The sequence below is a fragment of the Alligator mississippiensis genome, chromosome 16, assembly GCF_030867095.1.
Source record: "Alligator mississippiensis isolate rAllMis1 chromosome 16, rAllMis1, whole genome shotgun sequence".
Taxonomy (NCBI): Eukaryota; Metazoa; Chordata; order Crocodylia; family Alligatoridae; genus Alligator; species Alligator mississippiensis.
Window position 1 is genome coordinate 2,731,217 of NC_081839.1, and position 27,281 is coordinate 2,758,497.

General features: G+C 64.4%; 1 protein-coding gene across 1 annotated transcript; it reads right to left on the reverse strand.

Annotated features, from left to right (window-relative positions):
- Positions 1-564: 564 nt before the first annotated feature.
- Positions 565-23,509, reverse strand: MIDN (midnolin). The gene is made up of 8 exons (XM_059720005.1): positions 23,428-23,509; positions 21,639-21,864; positions 20,508-20,595; positions 20,184-20,246; positions 12,040-12,432; positions 11,396-11,531; positions 10,734-11,024; positions 565-3,642 (listed from the first exon to the last, which is right to left on the reverse strand). Exons 2-8 carry the CDS (start codon positions 21,854-21,856, stop codon positions 3,380-3,382), a joined length of 1,452 nt encoding a protein of 483 aa, XP_059575988.1. The 5' UTR covers positions 21,857-21,864; positions 23,428-23,509; the 3' UTR covers positions 565-3,379.
- Positions 23,510-27,281: the final 3,772 nt, after the last annotated feature.

Below are 27,281 nucleotides of genomic sequence, written 5' to 3' on the forward strand. Positions count from 1 at the left end.
AAGGGCAGGTCCGGCTGCTTCAGCGCCTCTGGCTTTTTCCCCTTGCTCAGCTGCATGCAAAGATCAGCACCCAAAGTGGGGTTCCCCCTTCCCCCGAGCCCGGGGTTGGGGTGTGGGGGGCGGGCTGAGTAATGCGTAGGAAGGAAGCGAAGTCGGGATATTCCCTCCTTGTGCCCTCCCGCACTGCCTCAAGGCTAGGAGCCGGCCAAGGTCTCGAGGTGGTCCCTGCCTGCGTGCGGGGAAGCCTAGCGAAGATGGCGGCTCGCCCCCCAAACCCCCAAAAGGAGCACGCGTGTTTTGCTGAGCAGCCTCGGGCCTGATTGACTGAGATTAAGTGACTCAACCAAGTCTGGGAAACAAGGCTGTATCAGGGACCCCCTCCAGCCCCTGCCCACGTCCCTGCCCCCATCACGCCGTGGCACACACATTTGCACCACAGTGGGCAGATCAAAACAGCTCCCACCACCCGTCCACCTGGACAAGCCGGCGTCGCCCGCCCTCTCCGGCTGAACAGGCGCTCCCGGGAGCACCCGGCTCCGGCCAACACGCGGGGACGGAGGCACACCGGGTTTATTCTGCGTTTATTATTTTTTAAACCATGATTTTTTTTTTTAATCTTTTTTCCATTTTTTAATTACAGGTAACTTAAATGAGGTGATATAACATGGACACCCTCCCCACACACACGCGCACACACACCGGAGAACGTTAATGCTGCTTTGCCTTTGTTTTCCTCTCATTTTCCCACCCCCCCTTTATATATATATATGTGCGTATATATATATAGATTGCTTTTTCTTCTTTTTTTTTTTCTCTATTTTCTTTTTTTTCTTCTAAACCAGGATAGAGAGGAGGTGGAGAAGGGCGGAGGGGCCCACGCCCATGCACACGCGCCGTACAAAATAGTACACTTAAATAGAGGATCCAAAAAATTTTTAAAAACCAAACCAAACAAAAAAAAGTTTGAACATAAAAAATAAAATAATAATAATAATAATAATAATAATTAAAAAAAATAAGAGAAGAACTACAGCAACACGTACAACAAAGGAAGTTCACAGCGAGGGGGAACGGGAAGTGTAATGGCATTGGGTGACCGGAGGGGAACGCCGGGGACGGGGCCCAGGACGCCGGAGGAAGGGGCAGTACTGGGGGGATGCTTTTTCGGTACGACGATCCACGACGGCTCTGGGATGGATGGGGGTTTCTTGCTACACGTGATTGGAGTGGGATTTGGGAGGGGTGGGAGCCCCCAAATCCTGCCCTAAAGCGGGATAGATATATGCTACACAAGGACACCCAAGGGTGGGGGGGCAGCCCCGGGGGTACCGCGCAGCCCCTCTGCCCATGAGGGGAGGGAGCTGCAGAAGGCCGTGATACACTAGTGGCAAAGTTGCTTCAAGTCTTTCCTTTGGGCCGAAGGAAAAGGCAACCATAGTGGCACTGGGGGGAGCGGGGAATACAGCAGTATGTACCCAGGCGAAGCCGCGCCAGCCGGACCCCGGGCACACTCCTGCCTGGGATGAGCGCGCCTGCCCGGGAGGTGAGGGAACAGCATTTTGAGGTTGAAAAAAAAAAAAAAAAAAAGGGAAAAAAGAAGCAACCCGCGTTCCTTATTTTGCTCTTTTCCCCCTCGAAAAGCCCGCTCCGTTCAGCCCGCGGGGCCTTTGTTCTGCAGAGAGGGCTCCAAACAAGAGCCCCTTTGGCAAGGGATGCGGTGCCCTGCTTCCCACCGGCTTCAGCCGAACACCACGCGCCCCCGCCTGCCGCGCTGCAGGTTCGGATTTAATGCTAAGGAAGGAAGGGAGGAAGGAAGGGGAAATAACATAAAAAAAATTTGAATAGAAAAAAAAAAAATCCCAGAAAATCCGCATTGGTTGCTACTTTCCTTCCTGATCATTCATGACTTTTTGTATTTCAAAGGGAAAAAAAAGTGTTTATTTCCATCCATACTGCTGGAATTTAAAAAAAATATATAACGAAGATCAAAAGTCCTTGATCTCCCGTACCCTCCCCTGCCCCTCCCGCGTCCACCCCTCCCCGAAAAAACACACAAAAAAGGACTTTTACGGACAAAAAACACGTCACACGGGGGGTTTCTATTTGCACAGATCTCCTGACAAAGGGCAGAGGGAAGGGGGGGAAGTCAGACGAGGAAAAAAACCAAACAGGAGGACTTCTAAGTCAGTATTGGCTCAGTCAGGTAATTAATGTCTATAAATATTAGCCCCAAGGCTTCCAAAACAGCCATTACCGAGTACTGGGTCTGCTGATTTTTTTTAATGGTTTTTTTTCTTCTCCTTTTTAAGTTAAAAAAAAAGAAAGAAAAGAAGAGGAGAGAGACGATCAACAGCTGAAATGATAACGTTGGTCTCTACAGCAGAGGGGAAAAGCCCATTTCTATTCCCTTCTGTGGAAAATAAAATTAAAAGAAAAAAAAAAATCAAATCAAACCCCATTTTTGCTGCTACAACCAATCAGAATTAAAGATGCCCCTGGCAAAATAAAACGCCCGAGAGGGTCGCTGCATTGTCCGCTCCAATGCAGAAGGGTCGAGGCGCGGGACGAACTCCCAGGGCCAGCGCCCATCGCCCGGCCCCCGAGAGCTTGGAAAGGGAAGAAAACCCAGCCGCGAAGCTGTCCTTGGCGCTACTTCACAACTCAGACCTGTAAAGTGCATGTGGTTCTTGCGACCTAAGAGCGTGGAGGTGGGAAGGCTGGATTTATTTCGAATAAAAACCAAAAAATAAAAATTAAAAATAAAATAAAATAAAACAACAACCCCCCCCCACCAGCTGAGCAATGCTACATATAAAGGGAAGGAAAAGAAACAGCCCCCCAAAAGTATCTGGGTTCCCCACACGGCCCAAGAATGCACAGCACGCACCCCGGAAAAGCCAACCCCCCAAAGTCCGACCCCGGATATTGCGAGCTCCAGGCTCTGAGCCTGTGGGGGGGGCCGCCGGCGCTGTGCACGCTTGGGGCTTTCACAGCTAAACGAGCAGCTTTGATCCGCCGCGGTCCCCCACGTCCCCTCCGGCCGGCCGGGCTCTCCACGCCCGCCCCGGCGGAAAGCGCGGCGCCGCGTGCCCGCGGCAGGCGTGTTCGAGTCCGCTCCGGCAGCAGCCGTCGAAGCTGGGGCGCTCCGTCCTTCCCTCCCGCGCAGCCCTCCCGCCCCACCCCCAAGTAGAAACCAGGAACAAAATTAAAAAGGGGTCTTGCCCCCCCCCAAACTCCATCGCCCGGGGGCCGCCGAGACGTCCAGTTCCAGGAGGCGGTGGCGGGCGCCATCCGCCGAAGGGACGAGAGTCCTCGCTGCCCCCCGGGTGCGCCAGCCTCCGCCCGGGCGCGCCGCGGGTCCAGTCTGCTCGCCGGGGGTCTATGCTACGACAAACTCCGATTTCAGGTCTGCCTTGACCTCCGGTTTCCACACCGAGTCTTCGAAGTCCAGGTCCAGGCTGCCTTCGCTGGACACGCTGCTGTTACTATTGGTCCGGCTGGACTTGCGGTTGGGCAGCCAGTGGTAGGGGGCCCGGGCGTCCCTCCGCGCCTTCCGACGTAGCCGCTTCTGCTGCATCAGCAGCTGGAGGCGCTCCACCTTGCAGCGGGTGGCGCGGTTCTCGGTCTGCCGCAAGCGGTCCCCTGCAACGGGAAAAGAGAGCCGCGGCCGGGGTCAGGGCATGGGCTTGCTCAAGGGATGGTTTAGCAAGACAGCGGGGCAGCGCCGCATGGGAGAGTCTCCGGTCCAAAGACTCTGCAAGCGGAGAGGAGGATGCAAAGCCTGCGCCCCCCCCAGCTGCAGAAAGTGGCAAACCTGGGCACGGATCCCAGGGCTCTCAAGCCCCAGGCACAAAGAGGCACATATTGCAACCCAAGAGACCCGCTTCTGCAAGGCCAGGGAGAAGACCCAGGCCCCGCATGCTCCGCCACTCCGGGCTGGTCCGGTACCCAGAGCTAAACCCGCCGGGAGCAGCAACCTTCCTCTGCTCCCGAGCTCCACTGCAAAACCCCTCCTGCAGCCCCTCGACTGCCTTCTGGGAGCCCCTCAGAGGATGCTCCTGGACCGCTTCAGGCACAGACGCCGCCCTCCCAAAAAGTCGGGCCGTTCCCGGAGAGCCCGGCTTTTGTTCGCTCACCATGGAAGCAGCAGGGGGGTGGGAAGGGGCAAAGGGCAGGCGACCCCGGAGCGCGGTCCCAGCCGCCGGGACAGCATGCGTGGCCTGGGGCGGGAGGGGAAGCCATTTTGTACTCCAAGCATCCTCCGTCCGTTCGTCCTCAACGGGACGGGTCCCGGGGGAACTGTTTGGGTTGGGCCCGTCGCCTGAGCAGACCTGGGAGCCAACTCGGATCCCTTCTCCCCTCCTTAGTCCCCAAAAACCGCTCCGAGTCGCACCCCGCGCGGCCCCGGAGACGCCTCGCCCGAGGCGAGGACGGACAGCAAGGAGGGAGCGGGTCTGCTTCGTGCCTCCAACCGGCCTCCCGGGTGGCTGGAGACGGTCCCACCCGCACGCCCCGAAGCGGAGGCACCAGCATGGAAAAGCCCGTAGGAGACGAGGCTGGTTTCCGGGCACAAGACAGCAGGAAGCGTCCTCCCCCGCCATTTCCTGGGGAGCCGGGGAGGGGAGCAAGGGCACAGAGGATGGAAGGAGTGGGCCGGGAAGATGCGCCCGTACCTAGGGAGGCAGCGATGGCGCGGCTGCCAGCGGCAGCGCTAATAGGGTGCGTCCCTCGAGCGAGCGGAACAGAAGCGCCTGGCTGCTTCCCACCTCCTCCTCTCCAGCGCGAGCGGCGGGGAGAGAGCGCCCCGGCCCCGCTTGCTTTAGCAGCGAGTGGGAGGAGGAACAATTGAACATTTATAGATGTGGGCTTCAGCGCCGGGGAAAGAGGAAAAAAGAATCCCACTCCATCATAAACTTGGCCCTGAACGCTGCCGTCTCCCTGCAGCGCCGCGGGGGGCGGGGGAGCACGTGGCACCGACGTGGGGGCGGCGAGGGCCGGAGACGGGCGCTGCAGCCTGGCGCAAAGGGAATTCCAAGCAGCCGGGGCCCGAGCGAGGCACGAAGCCCGAGCGGCTCGGGGATGCTGACAGCAGGGGTCCGATCCCGCTCCCCCGTGACCATGAGTCGGTCCCCGTGCCCCGTTCCCTCCGCCCACGAGTGGGAAGGCCCCTTCCTATCCCCCGGGGCGGGCCGGGAGGATGCAAGCTGCACGCGCTTGCCAACTGCTTTGGTCCCAAGCCGCATCCTAGAGGCGGTCGGGAAACCGCTCTGCACGACGTTAGCAGCGGGGCCAGCCGGGACCGAGGAGCCCAAACCCCTTGGGCACCGCGCGCCCAGGCTTCAGGCTGCGTGTGGAGCCAGTGGCTATTGCAGCCAGCCCGGCCCCCATCTCCAGGCCTGCAGACCTGCCTGGCACGTGGGGAAGGGGCTCCCGCCCACACCCAGCGCCTCTCAGGGGAAGCCGGTGCCCAGGCTGCCCCGCGCAGCCGCCGTGCAACCTCCCTTCCCCCTCCCTGCGAGGCAACAGCTCTCCAAACCCTCCCACCTGCTCTCCCTCCGCTCCCCCCTGCCGAGACCCTCTCCGAATGCTATCAATGCCGGGCCCCCTCCCCGGCTGTCCAGCGCTGCCCCTGTGGGCGGAAAGGCATGCAAAGCATGCGTGGCGCAGAGAGCAAAGCCCTGTTCCTGCGCCTCGCAAAAAAAAAAAAATGAGGACCCCCTGCGGGAGGAGGGGGCGGTGGGGGTGGGGGGGGGCCTCGGTGCAGATACTAGGGCTGTTTGTCTGGCGTGCGAGCCGGCGGGGAGGCAGCTGAACACAAGCGGCAGTGTTGGTCGCTGCGCCTGCCCCTAACCCCCGCCCCCCACCCACCTCCCCCCCGTGAGAGCCCTCGGCGCGACTTCCCCTCGCAGCCAGCGCCAGTCTGGGCCGGATCCGTCCTTGCACAGCGCCGCTACTGTTCCTGGGACCTCGGGGCGGCTGGGTACGCGGCCAGAGGTCACCCAGAGAGGGGAAGTCTAGACCTCCCCCCCCCCCAGCTCTCATTGCAGATGCCGGCATGGAGGGGGGCTGTGAACCTCGCTATACAACCTCCCCCGTGCAAGGCCGGTGTTACGTCGAGCACCTGCACCAAAGCCCGCGCGGGGCTGAGCCCAGCCAGAGAGACCTGGGCCTGATCACAGGGACCTCCCCGGGTTTAGCCCCGTCCTAGCTGCATTAGGAGCCGGGAGCCCTTCCACACCAAGAAAGGTGGGGGATAAAAGAGGTGCTAATCCCACCAAGCGCTGCTCAGGGGCTCCCCAGCTGCATGGTGTAGGCGAGACCATCATGCCCATGGCCTTTCTGCAGCCCAAACGAGCCCTTCAAAGCCAGCGTGGCAGCTAAATGGGCAACTCGGGAGCCCCAGGGAGAGCAAGCCACCCCTTTGCCCTGGGCGAGGGGATGCTGGCATGCAGACCCGGGGCAACGGGCACTTGTTTACACCCCAGGCAGGCGCCAGTGGGCATGGATGGCAGAAGCCTGTTAAAAAAAAGCCACCCGCACGCAGCGTTGCAGGGCGCTCCCCTCCACCCCCCGGCCCTCGCAACAGCGAGCCACTTGGGTTTCACTTCTTGTCTCTAAGCAAATGGTTGCAGAGCAGGAACCTCGGGGCAGCCAGGAGCCCCCCCTGCCCTTCCTGCGCGGGGCTGTGCAGGTGTACGCCGGGCCGCGGCTGCGGCTAGGGCGGGGGCAAGCCCTGCTCGAGGGAGCAGTCGTGGCAAGCGCCCCTCTGCAGCCGAGGAAGCGCAGCTGAGCCCCCCTGCTGCAGGACCCCCCCTCCTCGGCACACACCCACCCACCCCAGTTTCAAAACCCCATCGAGTGCCGGGAAGGCGCCTGGCCTCTTACAGACTCACATCCTCTTCCTCCAAGACCCGGCCCCCCCTCCCAGCCAGCCCCTGACCCCGGGAGCAAGGTCCGACCGCTGCCCTCCGGCTCACAGAGGGCGCGGGGGGCTGCGAGGGCACGACAAAAGCTGCGAGTGCCCCAGAAAACACCTCCCACCCACGCAATCCCCGGAGCTTAAGCAACACAGCTCTGCCTGGGGAGAAGCTCCAGCTGGGAGCTCTAGGACATGAAGCGTGCAAAGAAGAAGAGGGGGGTGGGTGTGCAGGGACCCCACCGCAGCCCGGGGGGCGCAGCACAGGGTGGGCTCAGCCCGTTTGCAGCCTCCTGCCTGGCGCGCGAGGCTGCCGCTGCGTTCCTCGCCCTCCCCCCCGTTTCCTCTCTCGAGCTCCCACCTCCCGGAGCCGGAGCCAACTGCACAAACACAGCATGGGAACTGGAATGTGGCTCTCCCGCCCCGCCACCGCGGCCCCCCCGGCTCCCCGCTGCATGGGTGGGGGGGCCGAGCCAGGAGAAGGGGGTCAGGAAGGGCCTGGAGCATGCACAGGGCTGGGGCAGGGGGATGGAGGAGGGGGAGGAGGAGGAGGATTTGTTGCTCTTAGCAGGAGGGAGGAAGGAGGCGGGTGGGCTCAGCCAGTGGGAGGGGGGAAAAAAATAAATTAATAAATAAAAAAAAGCAGTGATCCCTGCCAGAACCAGGGTTCAAGCCTGGGTGACCTTGAGGACATGGAGGCACAGCTCACGATGAGACCCCCCCGCAAGCCCCAGGACCCCGCACCCCTCCCTGCCACCCGCGCCTGCCAGCCCTTGGGTGGCTCGGAAGCGGGTTGGGTGCCATGTCTGGCTTTCCTCCCCCTTGCCAAGAGCTGCTTCCCCGCCAGCAGCAGCTGCCTGTCTCACAGGCCCGTGACGTCGGAGGAGGAAGGATCCGGCTAAGCCCCGCTCTGCCGCTCGGGCGTCATGAAAGGACAAGAAGGAAGCAGTGGGGGGGAGGAAGACAGAGACCGAGCTTTCGGGGGAGAGGAGGGGAAAGCACAGAGCCCGGGGTGGGGGGGACGAGGCAGCTGCTCTGTGCTTCCCCACACGTCCGCCCGGCGCCCGTGGCTTACGTGGCCTCGTCCCCCCAGGGTCTCAGGGCGCCTGGCTCGCTGCAACCCCATCATCCCGGAGCAAAGCAGAAAACCCAAGGGTCCTGGCTCCCAATCAACCCCCATCTGAGATTCTCCAGCCCCCTCCTGGCTGCCCGTCTCCCTCCTGCTCACCCGGGACCCTTTGGGGGGTGCCCACCGCTGCTGGGCTACCAGGTACCCACTCTTCCTCACTGTAGCATCCTGTCCTGCCCCCTGCACCAGTGGCACACGCCACCCTGTCCAAGCGGGCACCTGGCCGGAGGCCAGCCGGCAGCGCCCCAAAGCTTGGCACCCGCACAGGAGACTCTGCCCCTTGCCCTCCTCCGCCCCCGCAGCAGCTGGGACCTGGCCTGGGTGTGTGGTGGGGGGGCTGGGAAGCCTGGGCTGGATTGCACCAGGAAGAGAAAAGCAGAATTGTTCTGCATCCGCCCCGCAGAAACCTCCTCCCCACCCCCACAGCTATTTCTGCCCCTGTCCCAGCCTACAGCTTCCTCAGGCCAGAAACACCAGCTCCCAGGCCAAGTGCTTGGCCCCCCCAGCCCAACGACCGCCCTCCCGGGCAGTGAATGGGGCCCTTTGTCTGGCCCTGGATTTAGCCAGAGCGGGGGGGGGTGGCACAGAGGCAAGCCTGCCAGGGGACAGAAAGGAGAGATAGGAGATGGCACCGGATCAAGAACAGAGTCCGACCTCGAGGGAGAGGCAGGGTGAGGGGGTGGGGGCAGTCCCCCAGACAGCCTCTTGCCCCCCACCCCCATGCAGGGCCAGCAGCTCAACCCGGGTGGAAAGCAGCAGCCAGGTAGAAAAACCCAGGACAGGTGTGCCCACATCCGCACGTGTGGGGCAGGGCAGGGCAGGGGAAACACACATGCCCACGCGTGTGCACACGCGCAGTCCCCGTGCTGCCGTACCCCAGCGCTGAGCATGAAGAGGCTGAATTACGCCCCCCGCTCCTGCTCCCCTGCAGACGCACGGCCCCCGGCCCCGCAATGCCGCCACCATCTCCACCATCTCACAGCGACTCTCGTGCCCCTTTCCCAGGCTGCTGCCCATGGCTGTCACCACTCACGTGCTGGGAAAGCCGCATCCTGCCTCAGTTTCCCTACACAACCCCCTCCGAAGTGTATATAGAGATGCCGGCGCTGCAGAATACCCAGAGCATCAGAGGGGCAGGCCTCCAATGCAGGCACAAGCCATGCCCCCACCATGCAAAAAAATCGTCAGCAACTCAAGAGCATCTCAGCTTTGAAGTTCAAAGCTTCAGCATCTTCCTCGCTGCCTGGACTGGTCCCCTCTCCGCCCCCATCAAAACCAACCAGCCAACTAGGAAGAGAAATCAGCCTGACCGCACAGGTTTGGGAGCCCAGCTGGAGGAGGCAGCACCTGAGCGGGCCATGGCCAGGCAGGGGGGGGAAGGGAACGGATGAGGACAGAAGGAGCCATCCCGGGATAGGGCAGGGGCACACCCCGGAGGGCTCTGCAGACACCCTTTCCCGGGAAGCAGGAAAAAGGGAGAGTTTAGGAAAAGCAGAATGGCATGGGTCAGACTTCAGCCCCCCCAAGACCCACCCAGTGCTGCAGGTGCCAACAAGCCTCTCGGCAGCCCTGATTCGGTGCCTTTCCAAATCAGTGTCTAGACTGGAAAGCCCAGGCAAAGCAGCTGATTTCAATATGCAAATCGTGAGCAGAGGACCTGAAAATAAAGAGCAAAGCCCCGCGGGGCTTGCCACCCCCTGAGGCCAGAGACCCTTCCCCCAGCTCGGCTCTGACCACCCGGAGACCCTATGGGAGACCCTACGGAGACCCCACAACCTCCATCCCATGAATTATTCTACTTGCTCACTGCAATCAATGGTCCGCACGGGGTCAGGAGCCCGGGCACAGAGACCGGTGGTACCAGGGGCTGGGTTTGCAGGCTGGGCTCTGCCCAGGGCTGCTACTTTAGATGCTTAGGACATAAAAAAACCCCAGCAAGTGGGCATTCATTAAAGACCCAGGCTCAATTTACTCAGCAGCATATGGTGGGTCTGAACACAGCCAGTTCCACCCGGGGATTAACCCTTTGCTGGAGGCGGCCAGGCTGGCAAGGAGGCGCCTGGTCCAGCCTCTCTGGCTCTGCTGGGTGAGGCTGGAGAGGGTCGGGGGCACGGGGGGCGACCTCCTCAGTCTGCTCTCCACAATCTGGGAGCGCTTGCACCTGGCACCGGAGCCCCCCGCCCCGCCGAGCGCTCCTCTCCTCTCCCCCCCGCCCGCCGCCAGCTGGCGTGGAAGCACCACAAGGACAATTATAGAACAAAGGAGCCGACGGAACCGGATACGCAGGGGAAGCAAACCAGAGCGGGTGAATCCCGGCGAGCGCCCGTCTCCTTCCTTCCACCCCAGCGCCCTGGTTTCCACCCCATTGTCCGCTGGGGGCTCAGGCAGCCTGGGGGGCTGGCGGCTAGGACCATGGAGGTCCCCTTTGCCCAGTGATCAGCACCCCGCCAAGAACATCAACCCTGGGGAAGTGGCATTTAACTCTGGGTCAGCCTCTGAAGATAGACATGAGGATGAAGCCAATGGGCTTCCATATGGCAGGCTGGACCCATGCTGCAAGTCGCAGCCACCCTAGCCACGAGGCTTGGGACAAACCAAGGCCTGAGACAGGCCACGGACCTCAAGCCACCGGATGCGGGAAGGCAGCCCGGCTGGCTTTGGGGCAGGGGGCACGCAGGTGAGGCTTACCGCTGGGCTTGCACATCCGGATTTGGCTCTGGCACTGGACCACGGAGTGCAGGGGCTGGGAGGCCACGGAGGTCGCCGTCGTCAGGGTCTCTGAGGTAGCTTTGGCAGCGAGCTCCGGGGAGGAGGGGGCCGAGGGGGAGCACTGGGTCTGGCATCGCAGCTGCGTCAGGGACTGGGGCATGCCCTGGTAGTGCCGCGTGGCGCTCAGCAGGTCGTTGAGGATCTGCAGGATGGTGCCAATGTCGCGCCGCGGCCGCCCGCTGCTGTCCTGGCAGTTGGGGTGCAAAGTTCCTGTGGGAGGGAACCACCGGGTGAGGCCAATGCCATGCCACGCAGGCACCCCACCTTTGGGAGCCCACTCCCAGCCACCCACTGGCGTTACTCTTGGGGTGCCCAAGAGCACGGCACGGGGCACTGCAGTCATGCCCAGAGCATCCCACCCCGGCCAGCAGGAAGGCATAGAAACCTCTGCCCCGCAAGATGCTATCACTTGGCAACACCTTCTGGTTACCATACCAACCAACAAGGGCATGGCTCTGGTCCCCGTCACCCCCCAGGCCCCAATCCTCCAGCCGCTCAGACAAACAGGAAGGGGAGGCTGGGGCAGGCGAGATGAGAACTGGCACCCCCGCACACCCCCCGGCCTGCCACGGGTCTCGTACCAGAGAAGGTCCCTGAAAAGACCCCGGGAGCGTGGTTCACGAAGCTCTCGATGACGGCGCCGGGTTTGCGGGATCGGGGCGTCGGGGCCGGGCTGCTGCTGCCACTGGCATTGCTGCTCCGGGCGCTGCAGTCCACCTGGCGCGGGCAAGGAGGGGAGAGCGCGTGAGATGTCAGGAATGGAGCCCACCGCCCGGGACGCAGCCCCATTCCCAGCACCCACGGGAAGAGAGGCCAGCAGATGCTCCTGGCCACAAAGACCTGAACTCATCAGAGCAGCTCAAAGCCAGCAGCAAAAGGGGATTTAACGGGGCATTTAGGATGCTGCGGTCTGGAGCCTCCGAGCCAGAAGAGCTCCGTTGCACCCGCTCTTGGGGAGGGAGTGGGATACAGGGGGTGAGGCAGCAGCCTGGGCATCGGGAGACTGGCATTGCAACCCCAGCTCAGCCGAGCCCTGCCAAAGGAGTCACCTCCCTGCTTTGTGCCTCAGTTTTTCCAGCAGTGCAATGGGGCAGCTGAAAAACTCTGGCTCAAGATTGCAGTTAGCCCCAGGGGCACGGAGTAGACTGGGCGCTGCCCAGCACCAGCTGCGGACCCCATTCCCAGCCCCCCACCTGGCTCCCAGCGCCCCCCAGGCCAGGCTCACCTCTGAGCAGGAGGAGACCACACTGCTGTTAACCGTTTGCGTGCTGGCGCCGTGCGACCGGAACATCCCGGCGGTGACAGGGGCGGGGTGGGTAGCGTTACAGTACATGGGCGTCGCCTGCGCCGAGGGGGCGGGGCTGGGGGCGGGGCTCTGCTGGCACGCGGGCACCACGGGGATGCGGGCGAAGTTGGAGCCGGATGCCCCGTGCAGCGTCCGGCAGTGGGAGGCGGGGTTGGCCGCGGCCCCGGGCTCGCCCCGGCTGGCGATGACGTGCCGGTGCTGGAGCTGCCCTCCCGTCTGCTGGGCCGCCAGCTGCAGCTGCACGAACATCATGTGGTCGCCGACCCGCAGGGCCAGGGTCAGCGGGGACCTTCCCGACAGGAAGTCGTTGACCTGGGGAGAGGGAAGGAGACGGGGTCAGAGGCAGAGTCAGAGCCAGGGACCGGACCCCAGATGAGGGAAACCCCACCATCCTTCCCGCTCGCTGCGGGCACCAGGGACTCATCTCAGCGCCCCCGGGGCCTTCCAGCAGAGCCACCCCCAACATTGGTCTCTGCAGCCCCCACACTCCAAAGGGAGCAGGCATTAGGGCTTGCAAACCCGCCCAGACAGCCTGCACCCCTGGGGAAGCCGGTCTAGCCTGCAAGCCTAGGAGACATGTCCCAGGACCCGCAGGCTGGGACCCTGCCCTGGGCCCTGGAGGAGATAGACAGCGCCCCCCAGCCCGCCTGCAACAGGCTGATCGCTGCACCAGGGAGTGGCGCGGGGGGCAGGAGACCGGTGACCTCTGATCTCCAGGGGCCGGGGAGGGAGGGATGGAGCACTCGGGACCTCGGAGACAAGTGACCCCCCACACACACAATCCCAGACAGCCCCTCTCAGCCCCCACCACTGCCCATTTGTTATTGCACCCCACAGCACGTCCCTGCAGGAGGAAAGGGGTGCCGAGCTGAGGATCCCCCCCGAGCCAGGGCTGAGCAGGGGGCAGGAGACCTTGGGTCTCGCAGCACGGAGGAAGGCTCAGAGCAGGCCCCCCCTACCCTCTCCTGGATGCCAGGGGCCTCAGCAGGCCCGGTGGAGCTGGGGACCGTGGCCAGGGAAAGCTGCGTGCCTCGGCCCTGCCCGGGTGCCAGGGCTGTCAGCTGATGGAGGGTGTTTTTGCCAAGCCAGGGGAGGTGGCCCCTGCCCCCCCTGCGATAAACCCGCCGCGGGGAGGGCAGGGCGTTGCTGCCGCTCCCAGGAGGAGATTAGCAGGGTGGGCGGCGGGAGGGCAAGGTCCAGCGGCCACGACGCTCCCTGCAGCCCCCACCCCGCGCACGACCTGCCCTGCCCCGGAGCCTCCCAGGGCGTCTCTCGCCAGCCGGGCCACCTCCGCCCAGCCAGCTGCAGGGGATGGGCAAACAGAGGCGCGTCCTGGGGGGGGGGCCAGGTGCTGCCCTCCCCACTCCCTTGGCACACGGAAGCACCCCAAAGCAGCACCCGGCCCCCAGACACGGTGGGAAAACACCGCGGTGGGGGTCCAGCCTGGCCGTGGCCTCGTCTAATGGGGTCTGAAGGATTTAGGAGCCAGGCCGGAGAGATCCTAAGGACCAGCCGCTTATTTGAGAGGCTTCTGAAGAGCTCCTCGGCCTCCCTGCCCTTGCTAATCCCACCCCCACCTCCCAGGGTGCCTCCGCGAGGCCCCAGCTGGGGGAATCCTATGGAGAAACCTTGATCTCCGGCCCCTGCCAGCTCCCGGTCACATGCCTGTCCTGGAGCTCTAGGAAGGGGTGGGAGAGGAAGGAGTCTCGGGCGCCCTTCTCCAGCCAAGCCCTGCGCAGCGGGGTGGAGGTCTCACCCAGCACCCCAGGAGCCCAGCTCGCAGCCTCCAAATGCCAGCAGCTCAGGCAGGCACAGCACGTCGTGCTGGGGTAAATGTCGCTCCAAGCTGCAGGCGCTGTGCACGCATTGGGGGGTGGAGGGGGAAATGCCTAGGTCACATGCCACCCCTGCCAAGCCTGCTGTCACCCCCTTGCCTCCCCCTCCGCGTGCCCTGACCTTTGCAGCCGAGCCCTGGAGCCACGTGTTTCACCGTGGCTGACCACAGAGCACCTCGCACGGGACGTGTCCCTGCCCCCAGACACGGAGTCAGAGCCACGTGAGAACGGAGGTGCTGCCTGCAGGCCCCCGGCACCTGCAGCCCTGGCGCGAGGACGTGGGGAGGGGGAGCCGTGGGGACAATGCAGCCCCCACCCAAAGCCAAGCCTCCGAGGGCTGCGGGGGCCGGGGCTTCAGGAGGTGACTGGAGGACAGGGAGGGGGCAGGCGAGGACACGCCATGCAGCACGGCATGGCACGGCACAGCACGGCAGGGCACGGTGCTGGCAGGCGGCACCTCTGCAGCGTGACTCAGGCAGGGAGCCGCAGCGGGGCCCAGCCTCCCCCCCACCTCCTCCGGGAGGGGGAAGAGCCCCTGCCCCTGCAAGCAGCACCAAGGATAGGGCTGTGCGCCCAGCCCCCCACTCATTACTCATGCCAAAGCCCCCGACGTCTGCACTGGGGCGGAGGGGGGGGACAAAGCATCCCCCCCATCCATGGGCTGGGGCTACTTGGTATTCCAGGCACGCGGGACCCAGCTGCTTTAACCCTCACAAGCCTGCCCGGCTCCCCTTTGTTTCAGCTTGGAGAAGCAGGGACCCCGCTACCTCCACCCTGGGCAGGCAGGGTGCCCAGTTCTGCAAGGGCCCTTTAAATTAGCAGCCCCCCCCCCCCCCAGCCTAAGCTCCTCCAGCTGCTTGGGGGGAAGTGGGGGCTATGCGGAGCCAGGCACGCACGTTGCAGCCGGCTGTGGGTGGGGAGCCAGGCCCAGGCAATGCTATTGAGGTCATGGAGACCCCCCCGCCTCGCGCTGGAAAGGGGCCCCCCTTCGCCAGCACACGTGACCCCAGTGCGGAGCAAAGGCCGGGTGGAGCCCCCAGCACGTGCAGCACCTAGCGCAGCCAGCCCGATGCAGAGGGAGGGGCCCGGGGAATGAAGCCTTCACACCCAGCTTCTGCTTGGGGATGAGAAAGGGACGGATCCCCCCCGGGATGGGGGCCAGGTGCAGGAGCCAAGACAGCCAGACGGGGCCACAGAGACCAGAAAGGAGCCCCGATTCTTCAGCTACCCCGTGACCCCCCCCCCGACCTCCAGGACTGACGTGACCCCCTGCAGCCAGAGGTTTCCCAGCTACAGAGATGAGCCAGCCCTGGTACCTCCGTCAGCACTGCCCAGCCCCCCACGCCCCCGCACCCCCTTCCAAGAGGCAGCTCTGGTTCTGAGAAGCCGTGGGAAAAAGCAGCTTAAAAATACTAGCAGCGAAGCCTCGAGCGTGTCAGCTTGTGGCTGCAAAGGAAGGGGTGGGCGGGAGGAGAGGCCACTCTTCTGGACACCCAGGTTCGCAGGGAGGGGGAGTTGCCCTCTGTGACCCGGGCACGGCAAAGGGTGATGGCAATCCGAAGAGGGGGAGACAAGAGGATACCCCCAAGCCCCCTCCCCTGCATCAGATCCCAGCCACTGGGGCCACGGGTGGCACTCTGAGCCTCAGTTTCCCTCCTCTGTGACAGGCTTAGGGCAGGGGAGGGCAGCTATCCGCCTGTGCCAACACCAAGGGAAAAAAATGCCCCCCTCCCCAGAGACACAAGGGCCCAGCTGGCCCCTGCCCGTGGGTCCCTTTGGCACCGAGTCACGATTCCCCTCGCTCCAGCCACAAAAGCCTCCCTGGAATCAAAGCCCGGCAGTCACGACTCCCGGCCGCCCGGCGCACGCGCTCGCCCCCGCAGCGCGGAAGAGGCTCCCGAGCGGGAGGGCACAGGGTGCCCCAGGCCCCCGTCCCCGCCACCCCTCGGCTCGGGGGCTCCATTGTTCCCAGGCCGGAGCCAGCACAGATGGGAGATTAGCATACGGAGAAAAGCCTGGCTCCCCAGCTGGGGACAGCGCCAAGAGCCCCCTGCCCAGCCCCGCTGGCACCAGGCCGACTGCAGAACAGGTGCAGAGAAGGCAGGGGAGGGTGGGGGGAATGGGGTACCCAGGTCCTGCCCCCCCCAGTGAGCTGCTACCCCCCCCCCCCAAGATGAGACACCAGCTGCCCCCAGCATGCACAGAACAAGCCCTGCCCTGATCACAGCAACCCAGGAGTCCCAGCCCCTGTCGCTCTAACCACTGTTCCCTTTCCTACAGGGACAGGACCCAAGCACAGCTGCTCTGGCCTCTAGACCCTGTTAGAGAGGGAGGGAGCTGCCCCACTCCCCCTGGTTGCGGGGCTCCCTCACCCCACAAAGCCACCAGCATACCAGCCCCTCCTCAGCCCCGTGCCCAGGTCTCTCCGGGGCGTCTTGACGTCAGCCACCGCCCGAGTGCCCCCCCTTGGCTCTGACTCACACCTGCGTGTGCTCCTGCCCTGACCCTTGCCCACTCGGAGCGGGCAATCAGAGCCCCGTGCCCACCCTGCGGTGCTAAAAATGGACCCTTCCTCTCCCAGGGGTGCCGGGAACTGGGGCACAAGGACCAACAGAGACGGCTCCCAAACTCCCACCATGCCCCCCCTCCCCGGCCAGAGATGAGAGCCTCCCACCGCAGCCCAGTCTCTCTCCAGTCTAGCACCGCCCCTGCACGTATCCAGGCCAGCTGGGGTCACTTCACTCATCCTAACCCTGAGCTCCACTGCCCCCCCCCCCCCCGCCTCCTGTGTGCCCAGGTGCCCATGGCACACCCCCGCCAGGCTTTCAGGGCACGCAGTAGATCCACCTGGGCTTCACCCCCACCCGGCTCTGCCAACCCCCTCCCAGCCGAAGCCAGGATACTGCAATATAAACACGTCCCGCCCAGCCCAGCCCTGGCTGGAGGCTCTGCCGCCCACAGCATGGAGGGAGAGGATCCCATGGAGCTCGGTGACCACTGGAGCACTGTCCCTGTCCCTCCCCAGGGACATGGCAGGAGGGGAACACCAACCCCAGAGCGGGCCTGGGTCTCACGCCTCCACCTGCCATCTGCCCCCAGGCCTCCTGCAGCACCCAGCCCCGAGCCGTCCCGGGGCAGGCGGTTGCTGAACCCGGCGAGCTCCTGCCAAGCCCTGGAGACCTGGGAGGGGAAACTCATGGAACGGCTCCGGCTCCAGCCCTGGAGACACGGCAGCGCTTGCCGGTTCTGAGAAACGCCAATGACTCACCGCACGCCGCATTCCCTCCCTGCGCCAGCCTGGCCCCGGGTAACCTCCCCCCGCCCTGCCGAGGATGGGGAAAAGGACAGGGACAGGACAGGGTGGGGCGGGGTGGCAGAAGAGTCTCTGCCCCAGCTGGGAGGTGCACTAGGTGCCAGGCAGTGCCCCCCCCGCAGGACCCCGCGCCCACGAGATCCTCCGCTTCCTTCCAGAGCAGATCCCACAGGGAACGGGTGAGGGGGTGGAGGGGAGAGCAGGGAGGCAGCACCCCCCCAGCCCAGAACAGGCCTCGAGCCCCAGCGCCAGCTGTGCACAGCTGCAGCAGGCAGCTGGAGCCTGGACACAGCAGCAGCTCCTGCTCAGGGCTTTCCAAGCGCAGGGGAAGGACAAAGCACCACTACAGACCAAAGTAACCTTCCACCACAGGGAAATCAGTTGGACCCCCACCCCCCATTCGTGCTAGGGGGCTTGCCCTGCAGCTGGGAGGCCAGGATGTTGCCCCCTGCCCCTTTCCCTAAGGGCCCAGCACCATCCAGGGGCAGGGGAGGGTCTGCCTGCCTAGTGAGAAGCCCCCACTCTCCCTGCCAGCTTTTCTGAGTGGGTGGGCACAACTCAGAGCTGCAGAGGCAATGCTCCTAGCCCCACCGGCCCTCGGGCTGCAGCACCCCACACCCACAGCCATTTCCTCCAGGGTGGTGATGGGGGAAAAGGATCACAGGACACTTCCCCCCTCCCCGCCCCCAGAGGAAGCCAGCACAGATCTCCCCGCTATTGTCAGGAGAGAGAAATGACGCAGGCACGAGCAAGCGAGAAGCATGAATGAGAGGCGTGGTTTCCTGCCCCCCCCCCCCGGTGCTGCCAGCTCCGCTTGGCTCAGACAAGGCTTCCTGAGACACAGGCCCCGTCAACAACCTGGGGTGGGGGGGCAGATGGAGGGGCTGGCTTGATGGCAGAAGGGAGCGCAGGCTGCCCTCCCCTGCAGAGGGAGGATCCCGGGGGTCTTTGCTGCCAGGGTCACTTGGAGGTGCAGCGTTGCACCTCCGCTCCCTGCAGAGATCTTCCCTCCTAGTGCCGGCCCCCCACCCCAGCCGCGCTGCCGCAACGCCAGCCCAGGCAGGAACCGGCCCCCCCAGGCGCAAGGCCTGGAATGCCCAGAATCCATCCCGCAGACACGGGCGCCTAATCCAAACCAGCCCTGCTCCGGGCTGCCCTCCCCCAGCCCAGATGCAGCCACCGCTGCCTGGAAAAATCTCACGGGCAGCTCCCCTCCTCCACCCCCTCTGCAGAGGGACTCTGCCCCCAAGGCTGGTGCTGCCCCCTCCCCAGGCTACTCCTGCCAGGCAGCCCTGGGGAGATGGTGCAGAGAGGGTGGCTGCCTTTTGCTCCGAATCCGGGCTGCAGCCTGGCTCTTGCTCTGGGCTCCCCTTCCCTAGTTGTGCCCCTTCCCCCACAAAGCCACGGGCTTCCCGTGGGAGCATCCCGTGCCCGCTGCAGGGGTGAACGGCGCAGTTCAGAGCCAGGGCAGCGATGCCCAGCCAAGGTCAGCCTCTTCCAACACCCACCGCTGCTCCCCAGCTTGGCCATCATGAGCCCCTCCCCTCCCCTCCTACCCCCCCCAGCCCTGTCCGAAGGCTGCACCACATTGCCCGCACGGATCCCCCATCCATGTCCATGCTGGGGGCCAGAGCTGGCTCTGCAGCAGCCCAGCACGCAAAGGGTCAAAGTGATTGCGCAGAGCCAAGGTCACTCCGGCAGCCGCAAGCGTCAAGGTCAGCAAGGCGGGGACACCTCCTCCCGCTGCGGTGACCTTCCCCTTCCCAGCACGCGGGGCCCCTGCCAGCCCCAGAAGGACGTGGCAGAGCAAGCAGAGGCCCGTACAGAGGTAGTACGGCCGCCCTCACACTTCCCCCCCCTCACCGTGGGAGGCGGGTGCCGCAGAGGTCCCCAGCGCAGGGAGGCGCGAGCAGGGTGCAAGCAGCCCCAGGGCCTGGCACCGCAGCCCCCAGGCCCTTTGCAGAACATAAAATAATTTTTTTTTTTTTTTTTAAAAAAGGGATCTGAAACTCCACTACCAAGGAGAGAAGAGACTGGAGCCTGCATGGCAGCAGGGAGGTGAAAGGTGAATCCCACCCCTGCATTGTGCGGCGGACCCCCCAATGCCCCCCGCAAGCCCAGACGCGCACAAAGGCCGGCCCAGCTCCTGCCTTGCATCACTAGCCAGGGGAGGAGAAAACAGAAGCACCCTCCCCTCCCAGGCTGATTAGCAACCTCTTGTTTGGGAGCGCCTCGCCAGTCACCAAGGAGCTTCCCAGGCAGCTGCCCCCCCTGCCACGCAGCTTGCGCCCTCAGGAAGCTGGGCCCCTCCTGCCCCCGGCCAGCCCGGCCCCCCCGCCCCGGAGGAGAGCTGTGCGGGGAGCTCAGACAAAGCTGTGTCATTGTATAATCCACCTGCACACACCCCGGCTGGCAGAGATTGCCTCCGCACACACAGGGGCATTGTTCCTGCCTGCCGGGGAGGCAAAGGTTAAGGCCCGAGGCTGGCATTTGTTTTTATATTCGGATGGGAGGGGTGGGGGGTGGAAAACCAGTCCCAAAATACACACAGCAAAGACGGCGACAGCCCGGATGGCTCCCTACCACCCCCCCCAGTCTCAGCACAAGGGGCAGGACTAAGCAGACCAGAAACTTGGGCATCTGAGGCTTTGCAAAGCACCCGCTCGGCTTCCCAAACTCCCCCCCACCCTAGACCTTTTGTCTCTTCCAGGGCAAGGGACCATGTCTCCCCATGTGTCTGCACACCCCCTGGCCAGTCTAAAACCGGGGCCTCCATCCAAGGAGGCATTCGACCCATATGCAACGTACATAAGGCTGCGGCCCCACCGTTCAAGCGGCCCAGAGGATGTCCCCTACACCCCTCCCCGCAGGGAAACCGTGGGCCACATCAGTGCTTTCCTGCTGCGGCTCCTCACCTGAGTTTCAGTTAAGCTTTCCAGAGCCTGCATCACTGACTGTTCTGGTCTGGATGCCTGAGACTGAAAGAGAGAAAAAAAGGGGGCGTGTGTGTGGCGGGGAGGGGGGCGGCCAGGATTGTGTGTCACTCTCACTATTTATACACCCGGCTACAGAGAAGCCAATGAAATATTAACCTGGCTGCCATTCCCAGGGCCCCCGATCTGCTCCCAGGGACCTGCCTTGCTGGGCAGACGGCCCCCCAGCCCCTCGGAGGGGACCGCAGGCCTGCTCTTCGATAAGGGGTGGGCGCGGGGAGGGGGCGGATGAAGAAGGCTGTTTACCATCAAGCCTGCTTCCACTGTGGGCACCAGGGTCAGCTTGCTTCCTTCCACCACTCCCAGATCCTGCAGCTTCCCAGAATTCAGCCGGCTGCAAAAATAATGCGTGAAAGGACAGAGCTGCCATCAGTCAGCCATGGGCAGCAGGGGGGAGATGGGGGCAGCTTGGTAGTGCAGAGCGGGGAGGCTGGGCTTTCCCAACCAGAGGGGCTCCCTGGGAATTGCAGCCCCCAGCCCAGGGAAGGGGAAACAACCCCTGTTTCTTAATGGAAAGTGTCCAGCCCTGAGCCCTCCAGGGCAGATCCAGGGGGAGCTGCGCGCGGCCCCCCCGGGGTTATTCTGGGACCCGGCTATCGCAGGGGCAGGAGGCTGCTGCAGTCATCCGTCAAGCAGCCATTGCCGGCGCCTGGGAGAGCGGAGCAGAGGCGGCGCTGGCTTTTGTGTCTAACAAAACGCTCCCCAAAGGATCCAGGCAGCAGCGCAGCCCCAGCACCCAGCTGGGGGGGCGGTCCGACCAGTTTGGGGAGCGAGGGAGAGGGGTGAATCTGCCCCCCCAGGCAGATCATTTCTCTTGCAACCCCCAGCTCTGCTCCCCTACCCCACGCTGGCTACTGCTTTAAAAGGTGGTGGGGGGGGGGGGGAAACTCAGCCTTGAGAGCCCCCCCTCCGCTCCCCACCCCTGCAGCCAACCTGGGGCTGGTGAGACAAAGGATCCCCCTCCCCAGTCCTGCAGGAGCCCGGACACGGAGGCGCTAGGTGGGAAGGCGGGGGAATAAGCAGGGTGGGGGTAGGGGGGGCTGCTGCTTCCACGCCCCCCCACCCACTCTCCCACCCCCTAAATCAAGCGCTCGGGCAGGGGTTAGGGGGAGCGTGGGGGGATCCGGCTGGGGAGGCGGGATGGAGAACAAAGGGCAGGCGCAGGCATTGTCCACGCAAAGTTGGAAAATCGCCCAGGCGGCTCTTCCAGGGGGTGTCCCGACCCCCGGAGGGGAGGGGAGGGCAGGGGGGCAGCCCTTGCCCCTCGCGTTACCCCGTGGAAGCCGAGCCTTTGTGCTGCAGGGGCCCCGGGGAGCCCCCCCCGAGAGGCGAGGCGAGGCGAGGCGAGCAGCCCCCCAGCCCCGGGCAGGGACCGACCTTTCTTTGTGCAGCAGAGCCAGCCGCTCCTTGGGCACCTTGAGGCGCTGCGAGAGCCGGCGCTTCAGCCCTTCCACCGTCTCCTCGCCGGGCACGGAGAGCTCATAGCGGGCCCCGGTGGTCGTGTGGATGTACAGGTTCATGGGGGGCTCGGCGGGGAGCCCCTCGCAGGCGGGGGCGCCCCGGCTGCAGCTCCGGGCGCTGGGCTGCGGGTCCATTCGCCGACCTGGCGGGGGAAGCAGCAGCGGGGGGGCGGGTCACGGAGGGCGCTCGGGGGCGCAGGAGGAAAGCTCAACCCCGCTCACGACGAGGCAGACAAAGGAGCCCCGCGTGCACGCACACGCTCGTCTCTGTCCCGGGTGAAATATCCAAGGGTAAGTCCGGAGCCGGCCCCGATCCTCTCCTGTCTCGACCCCGGGTGGGGAGCGGGGACGCGGGGGCCGGGGGGGGCGGGAGTTTAAATGGGAGCCGCGCCGGCTGCCGCCTCTTTTAGCCGCGGGGGGCGGGCCGGGGCGGGCCCGGCTGCTCCTGCCTCTCGTCCCCCCTCGGGGCCGCGCCGGGCTCGGGCTCGGGCCGCTCCGCTCCCGCCGCCGCCGCCGCCGCGGGTGTGAGCCGGGGGGAGGGGGCAGTAGTTACATTGTATCAACGTTCCAAAGGGGCGGGGCCTCCCCCCCATTCACTTCTTACTCCTCGGGCCGCCTCCAGCCAATCGGAGCGCTCCTCCCCTCCCGCGCCGCCCAATCCGCGCCGGCCCGGTGCTCCCCCACGTGGAAAGGCGGCTCCGCCCTTCCCCAGGCCCCCCCTCCCTCCCCCCGGCGCATCCTGACCTATGGGGGGGGGGGGGGAGATTCCTCCCCACCCCCGCGCCGCCCCCTCCCTCCTTTTCAAGCCATTCATCATCTGTCCGCCCGGCAACAAAGGGCTGCGCCTGAAGCCCCGGCCCGGGGGGGCAGAGGAAGCCCCATTGTTCTGGGGGGGCCCTGCCTGCACAGCTAAGGGGGGGGGGGAAATCAAGCCCCCCCCCAGGCTGGGTCCAAGCTCTGCGGGGGGCACGTGCGGAGTGATCCGAGGGCAGCCCCCAATGAAGAGCGGGGGTGCGAAGTGTCTACCCGCTCCGCTGCGGGGGGGTCGTGGACCCCCCCGGATCGAGCCTCTTGCTGGGACGCGGCGCGCGGGGCCGCTCGGCCCCCGGGTCCCGCCGGGCTCGCATGAGTCAGCAGAGCGCGGGCGCCCCCTGGCGGAGCGCGGCGCCGAGCGGGGGGGGGGCGTGGGAAGAGCCCGGGGCAGGCGAGCGGACACACGTGCGGCTCCGGGGGGGGGGCAGCCGTCGTGCCCCCTCCCCCCCGGGGCCATCGGCAGCCGAGCTCCTCGCGGGTCCCGCGGCAGCGCCTCTCCCGACCGGCGGGGGCAGGCACAGCTGGGGGGGGGGTAACTACCTGGGCTCCGGCCTCTGCCCCCCGCTCCCCGAGCCGGGTCTCGAAGCCCCGGGGGCAGGACCCGCTCGCCTTGAAGTCGGAGAGGAGCCGGGGGGATCCCTAGGACACTGGGGGAGCCCCCCCCCTCGCTCCAGCCGGGAGGCGCACAGTCTCCCCCCAACCCGGTCTGACTCCGGAGCGGCTGTGTTCGCAATGCACCGGGGCGAGATCGTTGCCTTAATACTCTCCCCCACCCCGCGACGGCCTTTTCCTAGCGGGGGGCAGCGAGCCCTGGCGGGGAAGGATCCTGGATCCACTCTTCAAACCAGATCGGGGCCCCAGCTGCCCCCTTGGCTCCGTGGGAACTCACTTACCGCGTCCCGCGAAGCCTCCCCGATCCCCTGGGCTCGGCGGCGCCCGCGTCCCCGCAGCAGCAGAATAGATCCCAGGGCTCTCGGCCCGGCACGTAAATCCCAAGGGCGAAGCGGGGCGGGAGCCCGGCTCGGAGCGCTGGACTGGGCTGGGCTGGGCTGTGCTGCAACGACCGGCTCCGAGCGCAGCCTGGTGCTGAGCGGCTGGGGAGGGGCTACAAGTTTTTATCCCACACACATTGTCCTGGGTGGAGCCTGGCAGCGGGGATCAGCCGCCTGCAAGCTCAGCACCGCCGGCTCCGCGCTGACGCCGCCCGCACCTGCCCCGGAGCCCGGCCTGGCCCGGCCCCGCGCTCCCCCCGGAGGGCGATCAGCCTCCCACAGCCCCACCGGGACGTGACAGGACTCAGCCAAGGCCGCGGTGGCAGAGGCAGAGCCTGGTGCGCCCCCCCCGCGATTTATGCCCTCAGACGGAACCCCCCCCCTAGAGAGCCCAAACACACGTGCCCCCATGCCCGGCTCTTTAATGCGCATTGCAAACTGGGGCTGGGGCCAGCCCATGGGGAGACCCCACCGCAGCCGGCCCCCCCGGATCAGCGCTGATCCGAGCACCCCGACCCCAAATCCCTGCTGGAAGGTGGGGTGGGTCCTCATAATCCCCCCAGCCCCTTCCCGCTGTGCAGTGAGGTGCCGCGGAAAGGGCAGGCAGCTCCCTCTCTTCCAGCTATTCTTTCAGGCTCTGGCAAACTCAAGTAGACCCGATCTGGAAGGGTAAGGGCCGGGCAGGGATGGCAGAAGGGGGGCTGGCCCCAGCAAGGCCTCGATCCCCCGGCTCCGACCCTAGAGAGGCAGAAAGTGAAACTGACCAGAAACAAGTGTGAAACTGACCAGAAACAGGTGTGAAACTGACCAGCTGCCTAGCAAACCCGGGGCAGAGCAAAAGTCTGCCAGCTATTCTGAATGCAAAGGGAAGGTCAGTCTGCTGCCCTGCATCCCTTACAATCCTGCAGATGCTGAGAGCTCCCGAGCCCCTGGTGCTCGGTGCTGTACAAAGACAGTATGGCCTTTCCCTGCCAGAGCCTGCAGTCCCAGTTGGAAGCAAGAGGCAGCAGGCAGGAGGTGTAAGAGGGGCCCTTGCTTGAGACTTTTCAGGGTAGCTTTAAACCCTTTAATAGCAGGCTGCCTGCCTTTGTGGGGCTCTCCAAGGACCATGATACTGCACAAAGTAACCCCCTTAGATATGCAGGCCCTCGTTCCACCTGACTGTGTGGTGAGAAGCTGGGCCCCAGGCATGTTGTGTTTGTGCCCGAGACCAATTTTTCCAGCTATTTAGTTGGTCTAATAAAAGGTATCACATTTACCCAAAGGGCCCTAGGGGTAGCATTTACCTGCCTGTGAGGGCAAAGTATCCCTGCACTCAGCCCTGGGAACAGGCCTCTTGGGAAAGCCAGCACCTGGCTTGGCCTCTGCCTGACTCCATTTTCTTTTTTGTTTCTAAATAAATGGCAGTGGGTTTATCGGGAAGATACAAGGCAGCTGGGGTAGGGGGTTCACTGGAAGGAGGGTGGGGGGCAGCCTGTGCATGCTGCTTCCACAGCTCGGTGCCAGGGCAGGACCAGGGAGCAGGACTTTGCTTTCCTTTGAGGCTGCCTTTTGCAAGTCTTACAGCCTCCCCCACCCAGGAAACTCTGGGTGTTCCCTAGGACCCAGGTGCATTCATGCCAACATGCATGTGCCTGTGTGTACACACAGGTGTGTGGGGCTGGGGAGGAGGAGATGCTATTCTGGCTGTGAGCCATTGGATTACTAGGTTTGGAGAACTGGGTGCTTTGCCCACAGAATCTCCCCCCAGTTACCAATCCCCCTTCTCCCCCCACAAAGAGCGGGTCTCTGCATTGAAGCAGGCCCTGGCACTCAGCACCCAGCATCTTCCATTGTTCTCAGTAGGAGAAAGGGGGATTCTCCATTGTTCTTGTGTGGGGGAGGGGATTCTCCATTGTTCTGGGCCAGCCCTGCAGCCGGTGAAGTGGTACAGGGAGCTGCTGCCTTTCGGGCCCTGCCTGGGATTTGAGAGGGTGATGTGGGACAGAGCTACCCTGCTCCCTCCCCACCTCCTAGAACTGCCAGGGAGACGGAGGCACGGCGCTCCCAACACAGAGGGGCAGCTGCAAACAACGCCAGGAGCAAGGAGGTGGCAGCTAGAAGAGTGAGGGGCATGGGGGAACAGGCTGCACTTGCTTTGGGAATCTTAGTTTCTAACCTTCCTACTGGCTCCCAAGCCCCCAGGGACCACGTCGCCCCACTTCCTTGCCTGCCCTGACTGATCGGAGTGCTGTTCCCTCATCTAAGCAACATCCGAGGCTCTCCCATAATCCCAGGACTCCAGAAGCTGGGGCTTTAGGCAGCTCCTAGGGGCCTGGAGCCCTCCACGGTAACAGCAGGGAGGTCCCTGGGTACCCGCACCCAGGCTGTGTGTGTTTAGTTGATCGTGCCCCTCCCGGGAATCCTCATTAAGGAACAAAGTGAGATCGGGGCGTATTTGCGAGACGCCCGCTGGCTCCAGGGACAGCGTTCCCCAAACCCCACGTGGCGGAGGAGCCTGGGGAGAGAGGATCTGGTGAGCAAATGCCTACACAAATCCCACTGTAGGCTGAGCAAAGCCGGCTGCAATCCGATTATCTGACCTGGGCGGAGGATTATTCCCGTGGCCGGTCACGGACAGCAAGAGGATTGTCAGATCCCTGTCGCCGGGATCCCCCGGTGGTGCCCGGCAGAGGGGTGGGGCATTCCTGCCAAGGGCCCCAGCTCTTCCCATGGAGCTCTGGCCCTTGTCCAGTCCCAGCTGGCTCCCTCTGGCCGTCCCTGGGGGTACACGCCTTCACAGCTGCTGTTTTGTGTGTCCTTCCAGCCCCCACCCCAAATCTCTGTGGAGCACCAGGGAGGCCTGTCCCATGGAGCAAGGGATTTCCCAGGACTTGGTCCCTTCAGCATCTGGCATTTTGGTGCTTCCAGACTGATTTCACAACTGTCCCAGGGTCATGGGACTGTGGGAGAATTGCCACATTCATTAACAAAAGGAGTAATTTCTTGCTCTTGTGCTGTAGGAAAGAGCAGAACAGGCCCCAGGTGCAATGGCCCCAGCCCCGGGATCAGCCAGTGAAGACCGAGACCTGCCCTGATTTCACAGCTGCTCTCGTGATTGCTTGGCCAGATCTCACGTTTTGGTGGGGGCTCACTTGCAACGCTCAGCCGGCCGCGTGGGAAAGGGGCAGGTCTGGCCTTGTGGCTGCCCCTGGGCTAGGCACAGACAGGGCATCAGCCAGGCTCATGCTCCCTTCCCCCCACCCCGGGAACTTCACAACCCTGAGCAACACCAGCCATCGGGCCCCATCCAGAGCTCGCTGGAGTCCTGGGAACCTCCCCAGAGCCTGCAGCCTGGGCTGGGAGCCAGCCTCGGCGATTTCACCGCACACGCCCCTGGCACGCATGGCGGCCGAAGCAGCTGCCTTGCTGCTGGCTTTTTTCTTGGCGTGCCAGGCAGGGCACGGGCAACGCCGCCCACCCACCTCTGGCTACTGCCACCGACGGCCCCCCAAGCTTGCCCGGGCTGGGTCGAAGGGCTCGAGGCACCTCTGCCAGCCCCTCAGTCACAGGACCGCGCCATGACTCACGGCAGCGGTTCCCTTGCCCTGCGCCGTGCACCACAGGTGAGCCATCGCTCTCCGCCGTGAGTAAGAGGTTTGCAATCCGGCTCTGTTCCGCCAGCCCTGTCCCCCGCCATCCTCCTCCCTGACACCTACGGCGTGGGGCGGGGGGTGTTGTCACCCCGCTGGGCTGGGCCAGCGTCCCTGCTCCAC